At 35.2% G+C, this 17,747-nt stretch overlaps 1 protein-coding gene across 3 annotated transcripts in view; it reads left to right on the top strand.

Annotated features, from left to right (window-relative positions):
• Positions 1-17,747, top strand: part of Snx13 (sorting nexin 13) — a 110,456-nt gene that overhangs the window by 39,424 nt on the left and 53,285 nt on the right. For all 3 annotated transcript variants that reach the window (XM_052185934.1, XM_052185935.1, XM_052185936.1), the window contains 6 exons: positions 848-937; positions 1,901-2,022; positions 10,830-10,951; positions 11,035-11,136; positions 12,293-12,381; positions 17,258-17,341. In XM_052185934.1, the coding sequence (XP_052041894.1) occupies positions 848-937; positions 1,901-2,022; positions 10,830-10,951; positions 11,035-11,136; positions 12,293-12,381; positions 17,258-17,341 (609 nt within the window). The remainder of the gene's footprint in view (positions 1-847; positions 938-1,900; positions 2,023-10,829; positions 10,952-11,034; positions 11,137-12,292; positions 12,382-17,257; positions 17,342-17,747) is intronic.

The following is a 17,747-nucleotide window of genomic DNA, read 5'->3' as shown; positions in this document are numbered from 1 at the left end:
AGGTAACCCAGACTCAAAAGGTGAATCATGGTATGCACTCACTAATAAGTGGTTATTAACCTAGAAAACTGGAATACCCAAAACATAATTCACACATCAAATGAGATACAAGAAGAAAGCAGGAGTGGTCCCTGGTTCTGGAAAGACTCAGTGAAACAGTATTTGGCAAAACCAGAACGGGGAACTGGGAAGGGGTGGGAGGGAGGACAGGGGAAGAGAAGGGGGCTTACGGGACTTTTGGGGAGTGGGGGGGGGCTAGAAAAGGGGAAATCATTTGAAATGTAAATAAATTATATCGAATAAAAAAAATATATGTAAAAAAAAAGTATATATTGATTCTTTTATTTAGGAGACTCCTAGTTCATTTTTCCCTATTCCCAGCATAATGATGATTCTGATGACTGCTAAAAAGTAGAGAACTATGTTTTCCTTGTTGTTTAAAATTATCTCTAATTAAAATCAACTTTAAAATAAATTTGCTTGATTTTATTCTTGGTAGCTAGAAAAGGAAGGAAAATTTAGAGAATAAAGACAGTAAATTGATAGATCATAAATATTAATTGCATAGTTTGAAGGTTTGGTTGAATAATGGCAGTTAGCATTCTTTTCTGTTTCCACACCTTTTTTAATTTAAATCACCTTTGCTAATGTAACATAAAAATAGCATTTTCCCCCTAGACATCTAATTTTATTGCCCCGAGAAATCGAATTTGGCTTATACTTATTTTATTAAATTATTTAATGGCTGGAAAATATGGGAAGGTTTTAATAACAAATCAATTTGAAAAAATTGGAGAGATCTGAAATCAAGGAGATATTCAGTAACAGATCATGGTTTCCCTTTAAGTGCTTAGAAGAAATGAAACGAGAAGCCAGGACTATAAAGATTGACAGAAGATTGACTGGTGCCAATATAATTGATGAACCTCTCCAGCAAGTGAGTTTCAGTATGTGGTATTTCAATTCCATCTATTGTTATTTTATGTATGTTTCTTTTGCAAATGCTAAGGTACACCTCTTAGGTATTTAAGCAATGTCCTGAAATTATATAATAATGCTATTTTTTAATTTTGTACTTAATAATTCTACTTAATAGGTACCTATAATGAGGTGATTTATTTAATGAAATAGCTATTATGGGTTAATTCTAGATTAGAAAAAAATTACTGTTATCTAATATTTTTCATTTTATAATTTAAAATATTAATAGGTCAGTCTTGTTGAGCAATCCCATTGGTTAGGTAAATTAGACTTTTGAGTTATTTTTATTCCTTAAAATTGCTATCTCTTATTTGGTAAAAAATGATAATTAGAATTAGATAATGATATCCCCTAACAGATATTTTTGATGATGTTTGAATTATATAATCATTTTAAATAATCTATACTTTAAACTTTTAATAGTTTATAAATGACCCCATCATTAACTTACATGACTTGTAGAAATCTTGATGTTATGGACTAATGGCGCTGGCTGCATTGAGGTATAGAATTAAGTTAGTTTTTGTAATTAGATTACAATGGAGCTGATGAGGGCATCTTCCTGTTAGCATTGTTTACATCTTACCCTGTTGAACGGAGTTGGACTCTTCTGTGTATTATAGGACTGAAAATGTTTTCCAACTTTTTCAGAACTCCAAAATTTTTTCTCAAACTCTCTGTCTGAATGTAGGTAGTCTTAGATGATGTTTTAATTTGCTTAAAAATTGGAAGTGAATTGGTTGGGGTTTCAAAACAATTTTCCAATGGCTTTTATTATGAAGTTTTTATAGTAAAGATAGGAATTTGTTATCACAATTTAAGATGTATAGAAAAATATAAGTCTTAGTTTTTGTTTGTTTTTGCTGCTGTTAGTTTTTAAATGTTACAAAGCTTGTTTTTCCTTAATATTTTGTTGTAGGTTATCCAGTTTTCCTTGAGGGATTATGTCCAGTACTGGTATTATACATTAAGCGATGATGAGTCATTTCTTCTTGAAATTAGGCAAACTCTTCAAAATGCACTTATTCAGTTTGCTACTAGGTAAGTTCCACTTATAGTTTTACAGAAAAAAATTCAGATATGTCTTATTACAACAGGAAACAAACTTCAAATGAAAGGGACTTTTTAACTAAAAGATAAGTAGAAAAGTAGACTTATTATGGAATATAATGATCACATTATTTGCATGAATAATTATTTTCATTTCTCTTGGGCATATATCTAAAATATAATCAAAACCTCAGTTATATTTAATATTTTGAATAAATGCATATTTCTTAGAAATGTTTGCACTGTTACATTCTTTTAGCAGTGTGTGAAACTTAATATTTTTCTCTCTTTGTTGACAGTTGTATGCCTATCATTTTTGATTATAGCTACCTCGTAGGAATGAGATAGCATTTCATTTTAGTTTTGTTTTGCATTTCTCTGAAAGCTAACATTGAATATCTTCTCATATGCTTTCTAGCCATTGTATATCAACACTAAGGAGCTGTCTACCCTTGATCTGTTTTAAAATAAGGTTACTTGTACTTTATTATTGGCCATACTTTCCCATGGGACATGGTTGTGCACATCTATAATCTCAGTGCTCAGGAGGCATAAGCAGAATGATCTCTGTGAGTTCAAGGCCAGTCTGGTCTACCTAGCAAGTTCCAGTGCAGCAGAATCGCCTGGTAGACCTAGAAAGCCTGTCTCCTTTGAGTGGTTAATACTCATTTGTCTGTACTTCTCTCAGTCTTTGTAGTCTTCTGATAAACCTGCCTGGCTGTGACAAAGGAGAAGGGTATTCAGTAAAATTCTTTTTATATGTCTTGGTCATCATTTAATTTTTTTTTTAAAATTGTTTTATATTGTAGGTATTTTGCCTACATTTACGTATATGTACCATGTGCGTGGAGCCTAGCAAGGCTAAAAGAGAGTGTCAGGTCTGCTTAAAGCTGGGGTTCCAGACCATTGGGAGCGGCTGTGCAGGTGCTAGGATTGAACTCTGGTCCTCCAAAAGAGTGGTAGTGCTCTGAACTGCTGAGCTGTCTCTCCAGCTCTTCCATGAAGTCTTTTAAGAAACATTAAGTATATATGAAATGTATCAATGTAGTATATGCTGTATCATTTTACCTACTTTTGTAGATATATTTGTACAGCAACTACTAACAGTGATTTTTGGACTTTCAGTTTATGGCTGAGTATAGTTAATAACAGAAATTTAAGGAAAATTGGCATTTTATAAATTGTGTATTTCGCTTTACAGCCATAGATAGGCAATAAAACATAATAATTAGTAATAAAGATATCCAAGATGACTTTTTATGTTCTCCTATCCTCCTGTAAAATTAAAAACAAAATTGTAGCTGGCTTGATTTTGACAGGTCCTGAATGTGCAGTTCCTGTGGCTCCGGGTCCATGTGTGTACCTACTTGACTTGCCTGGCAAATACTGTTGTTGCAGACCTTCCCTTCTTTTTGATTTTATGATTGCTCTCCTCTCGCTTTAATGATCCCGTAGTTTTGGAGCAAGAGGGGGTGAGGCAGATGTCTAATTTAGGTTGCATTTTTATTTAATGTATGAGCCTGTGGATGTGCGCGCATGTGTACATGAATGAGTGTGTGTATGTGTGTGTGTGTATATATATAGTATATATGTATTTTTTTATTTACTTTTTTTATTCGATATATTTTTTATTTACCTTTTAAATGATTTCCCCTTTTCTGGCCCCCCACTCCCCAAAAGTCCCATAAGTCCCCTTCCCTCCCCCTGTTCTCCCAACCACCCCTTCTCACTTCCCTGTTCTGGTTTTGCCCTATACTGCTTCACTGAGTCTTTCCAGAACCAGGCCACTCCTCCGTTCTTCTTGTACCTCATTTGATGTGTGGATCATGTTTTGGGTATTCCAGTTTTCTAGGTTAATATCCACTTATTAGTGAGTGCATACCATGACTGATCTTTTGAGACTGGGTTACCTCACTTAGTATGATGTTCCTCAGCTCTATCCATTTGCCTAAGAATTTCATGAATTCATTGTTTCTAATGGCTGAATAGTACTCCATTGTGTAGATATACCACATTTTTTGCATCCATTCTTCCATTGAGGGATACCTGGGTTCTTTCCAGGTTCTGGCTATTATAAATAGGGCTGCTCTGACCATAGTGGAGCATGTATCCTTATTACATGCTGGGGAATCCTCTGGGTATATGCCCAGGAGTGGTATAGCAGGATCTTCTGGAAGTGAGGTGCCCAGTTTTCTGAGGAACCGCCAGACTGATTTCCAGAGTGGTTGTACCAATTTGCAACCCCACCAGCAGTGGAGGAGTGTTCCTCTTTCTCCGCACCCTCACCAACACCTGCTGTCTCCTGAATTTTTAATCTTAGCCATTCTGACTGGTGTAAGGTGAAATCTCAGGGTTGTTTTGATTTGCATTTCCCTAATGACTAATGAAGTTGAGCTTTTTTTAAGATGTTTCTCTGCCATCCGAAGTTGTTCAGGTGAAAATTCTTTGTTTAACTCTGTACCCCATTTTTAATAGGGTTATTTGGTTTTCTGGGGTCTAACTTCTTGAGTTCTTTGTATATATTGGATATTAGCCCTCTATCTGATGTAGGGTTGGTGATGATCTATTCCCAATTTGTTTGTTGTTTGTTGATTTGTCCTTTTGATGGTGTCCTTTGCCTTATAGAAACTTTGTAATTTTATGAGGTCCCATTTGTCAATTCTTGATCTTAGAGCATAAGCTATTGGTGATCTGTTTAGGAACTTTCCCCCTGTACCGATGTCCTCCAGGGTCTTCCCCAGTTTCTTTTCTATTAGCTTCAGAGTGTCTGGCTTTATGTGAAGGTCCATGATCCATTTGGAGTTGAGCTTAGTACAAGGAGACAAGGATGGATCAATTCCCATTCATCTGCATGCTGACCTCCAGTTGAACCAGCACCATTTGTTGAAAAGGCTATCTTCTTTCAATTGGATGTTTTCAGCCCCTTTGTCAAGGATCAAGTGACCATAGGTGTGTGGGTTCATTTCTGGATCTTCAATCCTGTTCCATTGATCCTTCTGCCTGTCACTGTACCAATACCATGCAGTTTTTAACACTATTGCTCTGTAGTATTGCTTGAGGTCAGGAATACTGATTCCCCCAGAATTTCTTTTGTTTTTGAGAATAGTTTTAGCTATCCTGGGTTTTTTGTTATTCCAGATGAATTTGAGAATTTAACTCTATGAAGAATTGAGTTGGGATTTTGATGGGTATTGCATTGAATCTGTATATTGCTTTTGGCAAAATGGCCATTTTAACTATATTAATCCTGCCGATCCATGAGCATGGGAGGTTTTTCCATTTTTTGAGGTCTTCTTCCATTTCCTTTTTCAGAGTCTTGAAGTTCTTGTCATTCAGATCTTTCACATGTTTGGTAAGAGTCACCCCAAGGTACTTTATACTGTTTGTGGCTATTGTGAAGGGTGTCATTTCCCTAATTTCTTTTTCTGCCTGCTTATCCTTTGAGTATAGGAAGGCTACTGATTTGCTTGAGTTGATTTTATAACCTGTCACTTTGCTGAAGTTGTTTATCAGCTGTAGGAGTTCTCTAGTGGAGTTTTTTGGGTCACTTAGGTAGACTATCATATCATCTGCAAATAATGATAGTTTGACTTCTTCCTTTCCAATTTGTATCCCTTTGACCTCCTTATGTTGTCTAATTGCCCAAGCTAGTACCTCAAGTACAATATGAAAAGATAAGGAGAAAGTGGGCAGCCCTGTCTAGTCTCTGATTTTAGTAGGATTGCTTTAAGTTTCTCTCCATTTAGTTTGATGCTGGCTACTGGTTTGCTGTATATTGCTTTTACTATGTTTAGGCATGGGCCTTGAATTCTTGTTCTTTCTAAGACTTTAAGCATGAAAGAATGCTGAATTTTGTCAAATGCTTTTTCAGCATCCAATGAAATGACCATGTAGTTTTTTTCTTTGAGTTTGTTTATGTAGTGGATTGCATTGATGGATTTCCATATATTGAACCAACCCTCATCCCTGGGATAAAGCCTACTTGATCATGGTGGATGATCATTTTTATGTGTTCTTGGATTCAGTTGGCAAGAATTTTATTGAGTATTTTTCCATCGATGTTAATAAGGGAAATTGGTCTGAAGTTCTCTTTCTTTGTTGGATCTTTGTGTGGTTTTGGTATCAGCGTAATTGTGGCTTCATAGAAGGAATTGAGTAGTGATCCTTCTGTTTCTATTTTGTGGAATAGTTTGAAGAGTATTCCTTCATAGAAGGAATTGAGTAGTGATCCTTCTGTTTCTATTTTGTGGAATAGTTTGAAGAGTACTCTCTCACTAAATGGAGAGTATTGGTGTTAGGTCTTCTTTGAAGGTCCGATAGTATTCTGTACTGAAACCATCTAGTCCTGTGCTTTTTTTGGTTGGAAGCCTTTCTATGACCCCTTCTATTTCTTTAGGGGTCATGGGACTATTTAGACTATCTATTTGGTCCTGATTTAATTTTGGTGTTTGGTATCTGTCTAGGAAATTGTCCATTTCTTCCAGATTCTCCAGTTGTATTGAGTATAGGCTTTTGTAGTAGAATCTGATGATTTTTTGGATTTCCTCAGTTTCTTTTTTTATATTCCCTTTTCATTTCTAATTTTGTTAATTTGGATACTTTCTCTGTGTCCTTTGGTCACTCTGTCTAAGGGTTTATCTATGTTGTTGATTTTCTCAAAGAACCAGCTCCTGGATTTCTTGATTCTTTGTATGGTTCTCTTTGTTTCCACTTGATTGATTTCAGCCCTGAGTTTGATGATTTCCTGTCTTCTATTCCTCTTGAGTGAATTGGCTTTTTTTTTTGTTCCAGGGCTTTCAGGTGTGTTGTTAAGCTGCTTGTGTATGCTCTCTCCATTTTCTTTTTGGAGGCACTCTGGGCTATGAGTTTTCCTCTTAGCACTGTTTTCATTGTGTCCCAAAGATTTGGGTATGTTGTGCCTTCATTTTCATTAAATTTTAAAAAGTCTCTATTTCTTTCTTTATTTCTTCTTTGGCCACGGTGTCATTGAGTAGAGTATTGTTCAGCTTCAATGTGTATGTGGGCTTTCTGTTGTTTTTGTTGCTATTGAAGACCACTCTTACACCATAGTGATCTGATAGGAGGCATGGGATTAGTTCGATCTTCTTATGTTTGTTGAGGTCTGTCTTGTGACCAATTATATGGTCGATTTTGGAGAAGGTACTATGAGGTGCTGAGAAAAAGGTATATTCTTTTGCTTTAGGGTGAAATGTTCTATAAATATCAGTCAAATCAAATTGGTCTAAAGCTTCAATTAGTTTTATTGTGTCCCTGTTTAGTTTCTGTTTTCCTGATCGGTCCTTTGAGGAGAGTGGAGTGTTGAAGTCACCCACAATTATTGTGTTAGGTGCAATGTGTGCTTTGAGCTTTAGTAAAGTTTCTTTTACGAATGAGGGTTCCCTTGCATTTGGTGCATAGATGTTCAGAATTGAAAGTTCTTCTTGGTGGATTTTTCCTTTGACCAGCAAGAAGTGTACTTCTGTGTCTCTTTTGATGACTTTAGGTTGATAGTCAATTTTATCTGATATTAGAATGGCTACTCCGGCTCATTTCCAGAGACCATTGGCTTGTGAAATTGTCTTCCAGCCTTTTACTCTAAGGTAGTTTTTGTCTTTGACCCTGAGGTGTGTCTCTTGTATGCAGCAAAATGTAGGGTCCTGTTTCCTTATCCAGACTGTTATTATTGGGGAATTGAGTCCATTGATGTTAAGAGATGTTAAGGAATAGTGATTATTCCTTCCTGTTATTTTTCATGTTATTTTTATATTTGAGTGGTTATCTTCTTTTGGGTTTGATGAAAGAAGGTAACTATCTTGCTTTTTCTAGGGTATAGTTTCCCTCCTCGTATTGGAGTTTTCCTCCTATTATTCTTTGCAAAGCTGCGTTTGTGGAAAAATATTGTGTAAATTTGGTTTTGTCATGGAATACCTTGGTTTCTCCATCTATGGTGATTGAGAGTTTTGCTGAGTATAGTAGTCTTGGCTGACATTTGTGTTCTCTTCGAGTCTGCATGAGATCTGCCCAGGATCTTCTACCTTTCATGGTCTCTGGTGAGAAGTCTGGTGTGATTCTGATAGGTCTTTCTTTATTTGTTTAGCCTTGTGCTAAAGAAAAATACCGTCACCTTGTTTCAAGGGTAGCTAATTTTCTTATTTTTGCAGTTATTTTGTCAAAGCATGTAAATTGCTTGGGGCATATATACTTGTTTCATTAGATTAGGGTATATGATTTTCCCTTTTTACTTTTTTGGTGACGTATGCCCTTAAGTTTAAGGAGTATTACCTCATAAATAATGACAAGAAGTATTAATTGTCAGACTCCTTGTGCAATAACCAGCAGCTTTTACTACAGTACATATCATTGGGAGCAGTATTGTAAAAAATGTGAACAAAGCGATGTAGCATTTGGTTGTAACTTTAGCGTGATTGATATTAAGAGTCTCATAGGAATCTCTGTTGGGAATGTGTAGTTGAGTGGTTTCTATTCAGAATCATCTCATTCCCTACATATTTATCATGTGCCATTTTATAAAGTACTTCATTATTTAACTTTCTGCTTTTGTCAAGGTAGATATTAAACATTTTTAGTGTATTCTCCTAGTAGAAATGAAAAACAATAGTGTGGTTGTTCTTCTTAGTGTAGGAAATTCTTTGGAGTTCAAATTTCTGTTGATTTGCATATAATTTTAAGAAAGTCAAAATAGAGGGAGTATACTTTTTTCACCCTTTTATTTCTATTTTGAGAAATAGAAATCTAGATTAGCATTGAATCGTCTATATTAAATAATAGCACTATTTGGTGGTTTTTATTAATTTAAATGTGAGATGTTCTGATTAATTGAGATGGGTTTAAAATGTCTTATATTTGGCAAATTTTATATCATTTGAAAAATTCAGTCATGAATTTTTTATATTTGAGTGGTTATCTTCTTTTGGGTTTGATGAAAGAAGGTAACTATCTTGCTTTTTCTTACAAAAAGACAAGGCATTGTCTTACAAAAAAAAAAAAAAAAACCAACTATGAACTAGTATATTTTTTCTTCCAAACTTGTTAGATCGAACCTTTTCTGGAATGATTTACCTAATGGCCTTTAAATTATAAAACTGATTGCTGCTCACATAATCTGTGACTGAAATGATTCTTAAAACCAGAGTATCACTGTGTAGCCAAGGCACGTCTTCAGTTCAGTGTGTGTCCCTAGACTCACTTTTGATTTGCGATCCTTTAGATGCTGCTTGCTTTGAGTGCTTGTGTGTCAACATGACAGACTCGGTTGTTTTGTTTTGTTTTTTAATAAGGCATAGGAGAAGGTTTACATTTTTTTATTTCATATTTTATATTGAGTCATAATATTGCTGCCAGGTTCCTTTGCATGCTTAAACATGTGGTTTTATTTTGAGACTGTTGATTCTTTCTCAACTCCTAAAGATCGGAACACTGTTATGTTTAATTTCCACCTTCTCATCTAAGTGAAAGTATAACTGTGCTTTTACAGTTACTAGTCAGGGTTGTTTATCAAGCTATAAATGTGCCTTTATAATTAATAGGCAAGATTTGTTTTGGAAAATAATCCATACTTTTTTCAATGTCATCACTGCTCTTCAATGTTTCCTCTTAGCAGTTCTGTTCTGATTTGATTTTATGGACATTTACTGTGTGCTGCCTACTGACAGGACTGCCAGCCTGCTTGGCAATAGCTTGCTATCCACAGTAAAGGCAGATCTTTCTTGGCCACTTATCTGACTCTTCAGTCAGTGTCTTGTCTTTGTTATTAAAACTGGTTTATTTGCCAGAATGCAAAGCCTCTAATTGAGAAGAAACACAGTGGCAGCCATCACATAAACATCTACATGAGCTCATTTCTCCTGTATTGTCAGTGGTCTCAGTGAGTTTGTGTGTTTTCCTGAGCTCCTTGGCCTTGGCTCTCATTGACCAACATCTTCATGACCACATCTTATTTCTTTTTGCCATAGGAATGACCCTGAAAGTTTTTATCAGAGTTATATGCTATTATTATTTTATGGCTAATTAATAAAATGTTTCCTGAGGTGTGTTGCTATTGAAACATTGTACTAGAGTATCTCATAGGCTCAGTATTCAGTATTTTGTATTTTAAATGGTTTTGTACATGCTATGCTTATCATCGTCTTTGAACCAAGCAGGTCTGTGTGTCTTGTTCTTTCGTGGCTGTCGTTTTAAGTGCCGGTACATACGAAAAGAAGTAAGTTACCATAGACAGTAGGTTTCAGAAGGTAGGTTGTATAAATAAAAGAATGAGTGGAAAATTTAGAATAGATTCAGAAGATACCAAGAAATGTGTGAAACACTCTTAAGCAAGTAGACATTCTGAATCTCTTGGGTGTTTTTAGGTCTGGGCTGAGAAATTATATGATGGACCTATGGGGAGGCTTATTTTTTATCTAACGGAAACCGTTTTACTATATTTGCTAATTTTAAGAATTAAAATTGAATTTTTATTCCTTTGGACATTAATTAAAATATGTTGTCAGAAGACAAAGTGAAATGAGATCTGATGTGTTTAAGAATCTTATGTAATAAACTCTGAGATAGAAAAGTTATCAGGGAATACAATGTCAACATGAGGGGCTTACGGGATGCTCAGGGTTCTGAGCCGCTTCAGCTCTTGCAGAGGACCCCGTCTGCTTCTTGACGCCCATGACTAGCGGTTTGCACAGCTGTGACTCCCGCTCCGGGGGATCTGACACTTACCTTCACTAAAGTAGACGTAAAGTTTTATAAAGCATTTATATAATGATTTAATTTTTTTTTTCTACAAGGTCAAAAGAAATAGACTGGCAGCCTTATTTTACTACACGCCTTGTAGATGATTTTGGCACTCACCTACGAGTATTCAGAAAGGCCCAACAGAGAGTGACAGAGAAAGATGATCAAGTAAAAGGTACTGACTTTATTTCATTTGAAAGTCAAGATTTAAAAAATCTTATTTCTTTGTGTATTCTCAGTTATTCCTTGTTGTTCTAGGTACAGCAGAGGATCTGGTAGAAACCTTTTTTGAAGTTGAAGTTGAAATGGAAAAGGATGTTTGCCGGGATCTCGTATGCACGTCTCCCAAAGATGAAGAAGGTTTTACTTTTATTATAACCCTTTTGAGTTCAGTCACAGGATGGAGACAAAGGTGGCAGAGCAATTCTAAGGTGGCAGTTTTCTTGCACAGGATAGCTTTGTAAAGAAAACACTGTTTAATTGTAAGCCTTTCAAATATCTTCTGCATTCTTTTCCCATCCTGAAGTTATCTTTAAATAACTGAACCCTTAAAATAGTAACTTCAATTTATTATCTCTACCTTAAGAGTATACCTGTTATCCTAAAATTGTTTCTAATTAATTTCAAATAAAATGTTTAGATTGCTATATGCTGTTTTATTTATTTGACTAGATATTGGAATAAATGTTTCTTGGTGTTCAAAAAAATTTCCTCTTTAGAAGGAAATTAAAATTTAGAAGTTAGACAAATTTTGGTAGAGATTTTTTTTTTTTAAATTTCAGTTTAGTCTCATGATTAGGCGTTTTCTATTTGGCATGTATTTTTACCAGTGGATTAGCTGTTGAATTGTTTCCCAGGAGATTTGCATGTGAGAACAACAATAAAGAAGAATAGGTAGTTCTGGAAGTGATTTTCTTCAGTTTTAAGAATATACTAAACTTTTCTTGCCTTTACAATTATTTTATTCTTTCCCGTTTTTTTCCTGTTTATACTTGTTATTAAGTTCAGTTTTCACTGCCAGTTCATAAACATTGTGTGAGTAGTAGTTAAGTAACAAGTACTTGCAGTGGTTTGAAGTATGCATCTGAGGTGAGCTTTCTTAAACCAGTATACTAGACAAGCTTATGGCTACATTGGTTTTACATGCTGAAAGTGTAGAAGTGCTACATTCCTGAAATAATTTCTAGGTTATCTTTACATGCACAAATAGTCTTAGTATGCAAGGATAATTAATACATAATAGAAGTCAAAAGTACATTGTAAACTTAAAACTGTCTTAGAGAAAAACAATTTTGTCATTAAAATTTCTCATGGTTAATAAGACTGGTTCAAACTGATAGGACTTTTATTAATGGACAGTCATATTTGAAGAACAGTGAAGACAATGTAGTGAACACATGTAAGTAGTAAAGTAGGAAGCTGTTATAAACATGAACCATCTTTAAAATGTTTTTTATATTAAGAATAGAGACTCTAGATTTTCTAATGTTATTATAGCTACTTTTTCTGTTTTTAGGATTCCTAAGGGATTTGTGTGAGGTTTTATTATATTTATTGCTACCTCCTGGAGATTTTCAGAGCAAGATCATGCGATACTTTGTCAGGGTAAGCCTAAATTCATACCAAATAATGACATAAAGGAACTTAGCGCAATAGTTCTCAAAATCTTTGGCCGCAAGACCCAGATAAACTTCATAATTACTGAAATATCAATGAGTTTTTTTTAAAAAATGTGATTCTTCATCTATTCTATATATGTATTATAAAATACCAAAACAAAATTTTAAATCATGAGTATGTAAGTATGTACTCCATTAGCTCATAGATCACTGATATGCCATCTTGTTCTTTTAAAGTCTTACTATATGTTTGTTAGAGACTGAGAATGAAAAGTAGATAAAGTTTCATTCTTTGAGAAAAACTTTTGGATATATGGCTGTATTACCCTGAGCTCACCAATCTTGTCTGACCTCATGAGCTAAGCAAGGTTGGGCCTGGTTAGTATTTCAACAGGAGAATTGACCTTGGGGACTTTTTCTGAATTCTCCAGAGGTCATTGACCAATACATTTGAGAACTGCCTTAGAGTTAGGTTCTTTAATCTTTGGTTATAATACATAAACCTTTTTTTTAGTTGAAAAAATATCCATACAATACATTTTTGTCATGTTTCTTCTCTGACATCTCCCTACCACCCTGCTTCATGTTCCTATTTTGTGTCTCTCTCAAAAACAAAACAAAACAAAAATCAAGAAACACAGAAAAATGTCACAACACACTAACAGAAATACAGTAAGACAAAATAAAACAAACCATGAAGTCCACAAGATATCATTGGGTTTTGAAATTGTACAAGATATCATTTTGTGTTGGCCAGCTACTCCTGGGCTGGGACCTTCCCTGAAGTGTGGTTGATAAACCCAATGAGACTCCATGGGAAAAAGTTCATTTTCCTCTTTGCCAGTAGCATCAATTATAGATAACACTTGGTGACAGGTGGGACTCTGTGTCTACTTGCCTGTCTCAGTGCTGGGACCCTGTCTGTCTTGAAACTGTACAAGATTTGTGTATGTGGCTACAGTTTTTGAGATCATATGTGAGTCCTGTTGTGGCTGGATTGTAGTGTTTCCTTGAAGTCCTACATCACCTTTGCCTCTTAAATTTCCTCTTGCATCTTCCTTTACATATTTTCTGGAACCCTGTGAGGAGGGGTTTGGTGAAAATATCACTTTTAGGACTGAGTGTGCCAAAGAGTCACACTCTTTGAAGTTGCGTGTCTCTGCTAATTTCATTCTACTGCAACAGGAATCCTCTCTGGTTTGTGTAGTAAAGATCCAAAAAGGGATTATATTCAGGAATGGTTCAAATGGGGGAAAGAAAGCTTCATTATAGAACTATAACTAATGAGTATGGGAAAAAGAAATGGATATTTATAGCCAAGGAATAGGGGGATGATCAGTGAGTTGAACATTAAATTTTTATTATCCATTCTTCTATTGATGGGTATCTAGTCTGTTCATTTCTGGCTATTTTGACTAGAGCAGCAGTGAACATAGATGAGCTAGTTTCTCTGTAGTAGGATATAGGGTCCCTTGGGTGTTTGCCCAGGAGTGATATAGTTGGCTCCTGAGGTAATTGTATTCCTAGCCTCCGGAGGAGCCACACTGATTTACATAGTGACTGTACAAGACTGCACTCCCACCAGCAGTGGGTGAATGTTCCCTTTACCCGGCGTCCTCACCAGCGTGCCAACTCACTTTAGTTTTATAGGTCAGGCCAACCTGTGTAATGATAGCACTGACCTTGGTGGCTGTTCCCTCCCACATCAGTTAGTAATTAAGAAATGTGCTACAGATATGGCCACAGGCCAGTTTGATTTGGATAGTTTTTTATTTAAGCTTCCCTATTGACTCTTAACTTTTTATCAAGTTGATAGTTGAAGCTAACTATGACAGATGAAAGATAGGGGATGGCCATAGGTTACACACCCTCATTAGGATTCTTGCTAGTGGTAGGCCAGGATGATCAGATAGCAAGGTGAGGAAGAGAAATTTGATTAGAAATTGAGGCCTTCTAGGTAAGCACCCTTGGTTGGATTCTTGCTAAAATATTTGCTACAATGATGAAAACAGGTTGAGTTCTAATTGGAAGAGGCTGTAAGTAACTAGACTTGGGCTGAAGAGAAAGCTGCCACCAGTCAGCTGTAGTCAGACCTGTTTCTCCCGCAGACGCACCATTTTCTCTTTCACTCACTGACAGTAGTCTCATGCTTCTCTGTTCTCATTCACAATGACTTATTTCTCTCTTAGCTAGATCATACTCAGGTTTACCCAGTACTGAAGCAATGCCAAGTTCTCTTCCTTCATAGTATTTACTGTCTTTAAAGTGATAAATTGGTTTTTATGTTTACAAAATCATGTTTTTCTCCATAATGGATTGGGGACTGAGTCCATACCAAGCAGTGTTTATATTGTTGTGAGTCTAGTGGTTAGCTCAGTGTGTGATGTATAGCCCATACCAAACCAGTGATTGTCTTGTGATGAAAGATGAAGCTCATGGTCCTCTTGGTGGTTGTGGCACGTGCCATTGCAGAGGCGAGAATGAAGATGTGCTTTGTGAAATGACATTATTGTTTAAGAAACACACAAAAAGGTAGGCAACATATTTGTCTTGCTGTAGATTGCTTTAGGACATATTTCATTCTTTTTGGTCAAATTTACTTCAGTACATTGCTGATTTCAACAAGTCCATTTTGTTCATGTCACTTATAGCCCTTTATCAATTTCCTTTATTTAAATTCAAATTTTCACAAGAGTCATTTTGTATAGATTAAATAATAAAGAGGTCTTTCTGGAGTATGGCTTTGTTCTTGTTGATGCATAGATTGTATAAATACAGTAATTGTCCAAAGTAATTGCTATTTAACTATTTTTACTTTCTATCACTGTGACTTTTTAACTGAAGGATTCATGGATTCAGTAACTTAAGTTGGCATTTGGTGCAATCTCTTAGAAAATTGAGGTCTTGGACCAGGAAGAAGGTCCAGGGGGTAAAGGCATCTCTCTTCACCAAGCCTGATGACCTGAGTTCAGTTTCCAGAACCCACATAATAGAAGAGGAGACCATTCACGTTTTCCTCTGACCTCATGTGCTGAGCTGTGTTCCCCCCTCTGCCGTGTAATAAAAAGTGGGAAAAGGTTGGGAGGTCTTACAGGAAGAATTGCAAGCCAGAGGCATGTTATTGTGCATCTCTGGACTACAGGGATGCAGTATAATCCTGTGACAAACCTTTGTTTAGCCAGACATTTAATGAGGAGAACTAGAAGACCAGAGTAATTTTCTAAGACAGATTCACTGATTATGTCAAATAATAAACATAAAATGACATTTATTTCCAATCTGTTTTTTTTTTTTCATTTTGAAAAGAAACTAGAAAATTGATTTTGGGGATTGAAATTTTTCCTTATAAAGTATATTTTAAATTTCGAACATGTGGGTCAGACACAGAGATTGAAGAAAGGAATTTCATATATAAATATATTTTTAAAGACATATATGTGCCTATAATCTTAAAAACTAGGAGGCTGAGGCAGGAGGGTTAAGTATTCAAAGACATCCTTACATCCATAAAAAGTTTGAGGCCAGTTTCTGTTACCAGAGACCCTGTCTCAGGAGTAAAACAAAGAAATAAAAAGTTAGAAGCTATAGCTTACTTTGAAAGGATCAATTCCTTATAATCTAGAACTGTCAAGAATCTTAGTAGCTGTCTAGAAGTTACTGATGCCTACATTGTTGTTTGTTAAAACTACTGATTTAGTATGGGATAATGTTTGTTGGAGACAATATCTGCAAATGCAGGATTATATAATATTTCTTTAAAAAAAGACTGCCGAATTCATATGTTATATACACAAACACACACACAAGCAAAATAGTCTTTTAAGAGAATCAGTCTTTTACTTAGTTACGTAAATATTGTATTAGTCAAGGATGAATTTTTATAATTTTATATATCACAGGCATTAAAGTATGGCTAAAACCTGCTTTAAAAGTCTGATAGTAGTATCTGTTCTAAAATCTTATGACCTCATTTCTACTCGTGTAAATAAATACCCATGTTGAACCTAAATAGCTTACAGGAGTGGGTAAATATATTTAAAGATAAGTAAATAACTGGGTTAGTTGAAGAATTACATTTATACATGGAGGTTCCTAGGCAGTGCTATTGTATCAGAGAAATGTAAGACATAAAATAAGAATAATGCTAAGACAAATACTGGAACTACATGCATAGTTGGGTTTTAAACTCACAAGTGAAAAAAGTTCCACTGGAAGGCCCAGGGCACACTTACAGGATCATTGATTCTTGGAGGGCATAAAGCTGCAAGGCGTGGGACTGTGGACAGTATGGGTAGATTTTATTATTTATTTCTCACATTGTTTTTTATTGTGAAAATACTTAGGTACAGGAGACACCTGTGTCTCAGTTATGCAGACTTATCTACTGCTGATACTACACTCTGCTTGTTCCATCTCATCACTTAAAGTAAACATAATCTCAAGTTGATGTGTATCTTTTCCTTTTTATTTTTAAATATTCCTAATGTATGTTCTTGAGTCTAAAAACACCTTTATTCTAATATTTTGTCTTTTAGAAATTCACATAAATACTGTTATACCAGAGGTGTCCTTTTATTGTGTTTTTTAAAAATAATTCCCTTCTAATTGTCTTAGAGATGTGTTTAAATTGATATGGATAAGTTTGTCTAATTTATTTTGATGTGGAGGTGGTAGTTCACCTTTTATATTTTGGTTTGAGTCTAATGGCTGAGCCATCTCTCTAGCTTGGTAGCTCACCTTTTTATAAGGCTGCAGTGATTCCGTGTTTCATGTGTATTACAGCTTTTACTGTTGTTTCAGGAAACCACTATTAGATTTGAGAAGATGTTAAATTCAGCTGTATATTTTAAATTTAATTTTAGGAAATCCTTGCACGAGGAATTCTTCTTCCATTAATAAATCAACTCAGTGATCCTGATTATATTAATCAATATGTCATATGGATGGTAAGTACCTTTTAATATTGTGACTTTTATTTGAGTATTTAAAATAGGCATTTAGGAGTAAAAATATTGTCTAAAGATCAAAGTGATTAACTAATAGTATATGAAAAATTAAATAAAAGGAATTTTTTAAATTAGTCTCTACATTTTCTAGTACCTTCCTTACTATTATGGTGTTGCTACTATTTAAAGTAATGTCTTTTACTGCCTGTGTTATCTAGAGAGAATGTTTTTTTTTTTTTTTATTATTCGATATAATTTATTTACATTTCAAATGATTTCCCCTTTTCTAGCCCCCCCACTCCCCGAAAGTCCCGCAAGCCCCCTTCTCTTCCCCTGTCCTCCCACCCACCCCTTCCCACTTCCCCGTTCTGGTTTTGCTGAATACTGTTTCACTGAGTCTTTCCAG

This window comes from Apodemus sylvaticus, chromosome 6 (genome assembly GCF_947179515.1).
Source record: "Apodemus sylvaticus chromosome 6, mApoSyl1.1, whole genome shotgun sequence".
In the NCBI taxonomy this organism is placed as follows: Eukaryota; Metazoa; Chordata; class Mammalia; order Rodentia; family Muridae; genus Apodemus; species Apodemus sylvaticus.
This window is presented reverse-complemented; position numbering and strand designations above follow the sequence as displayed.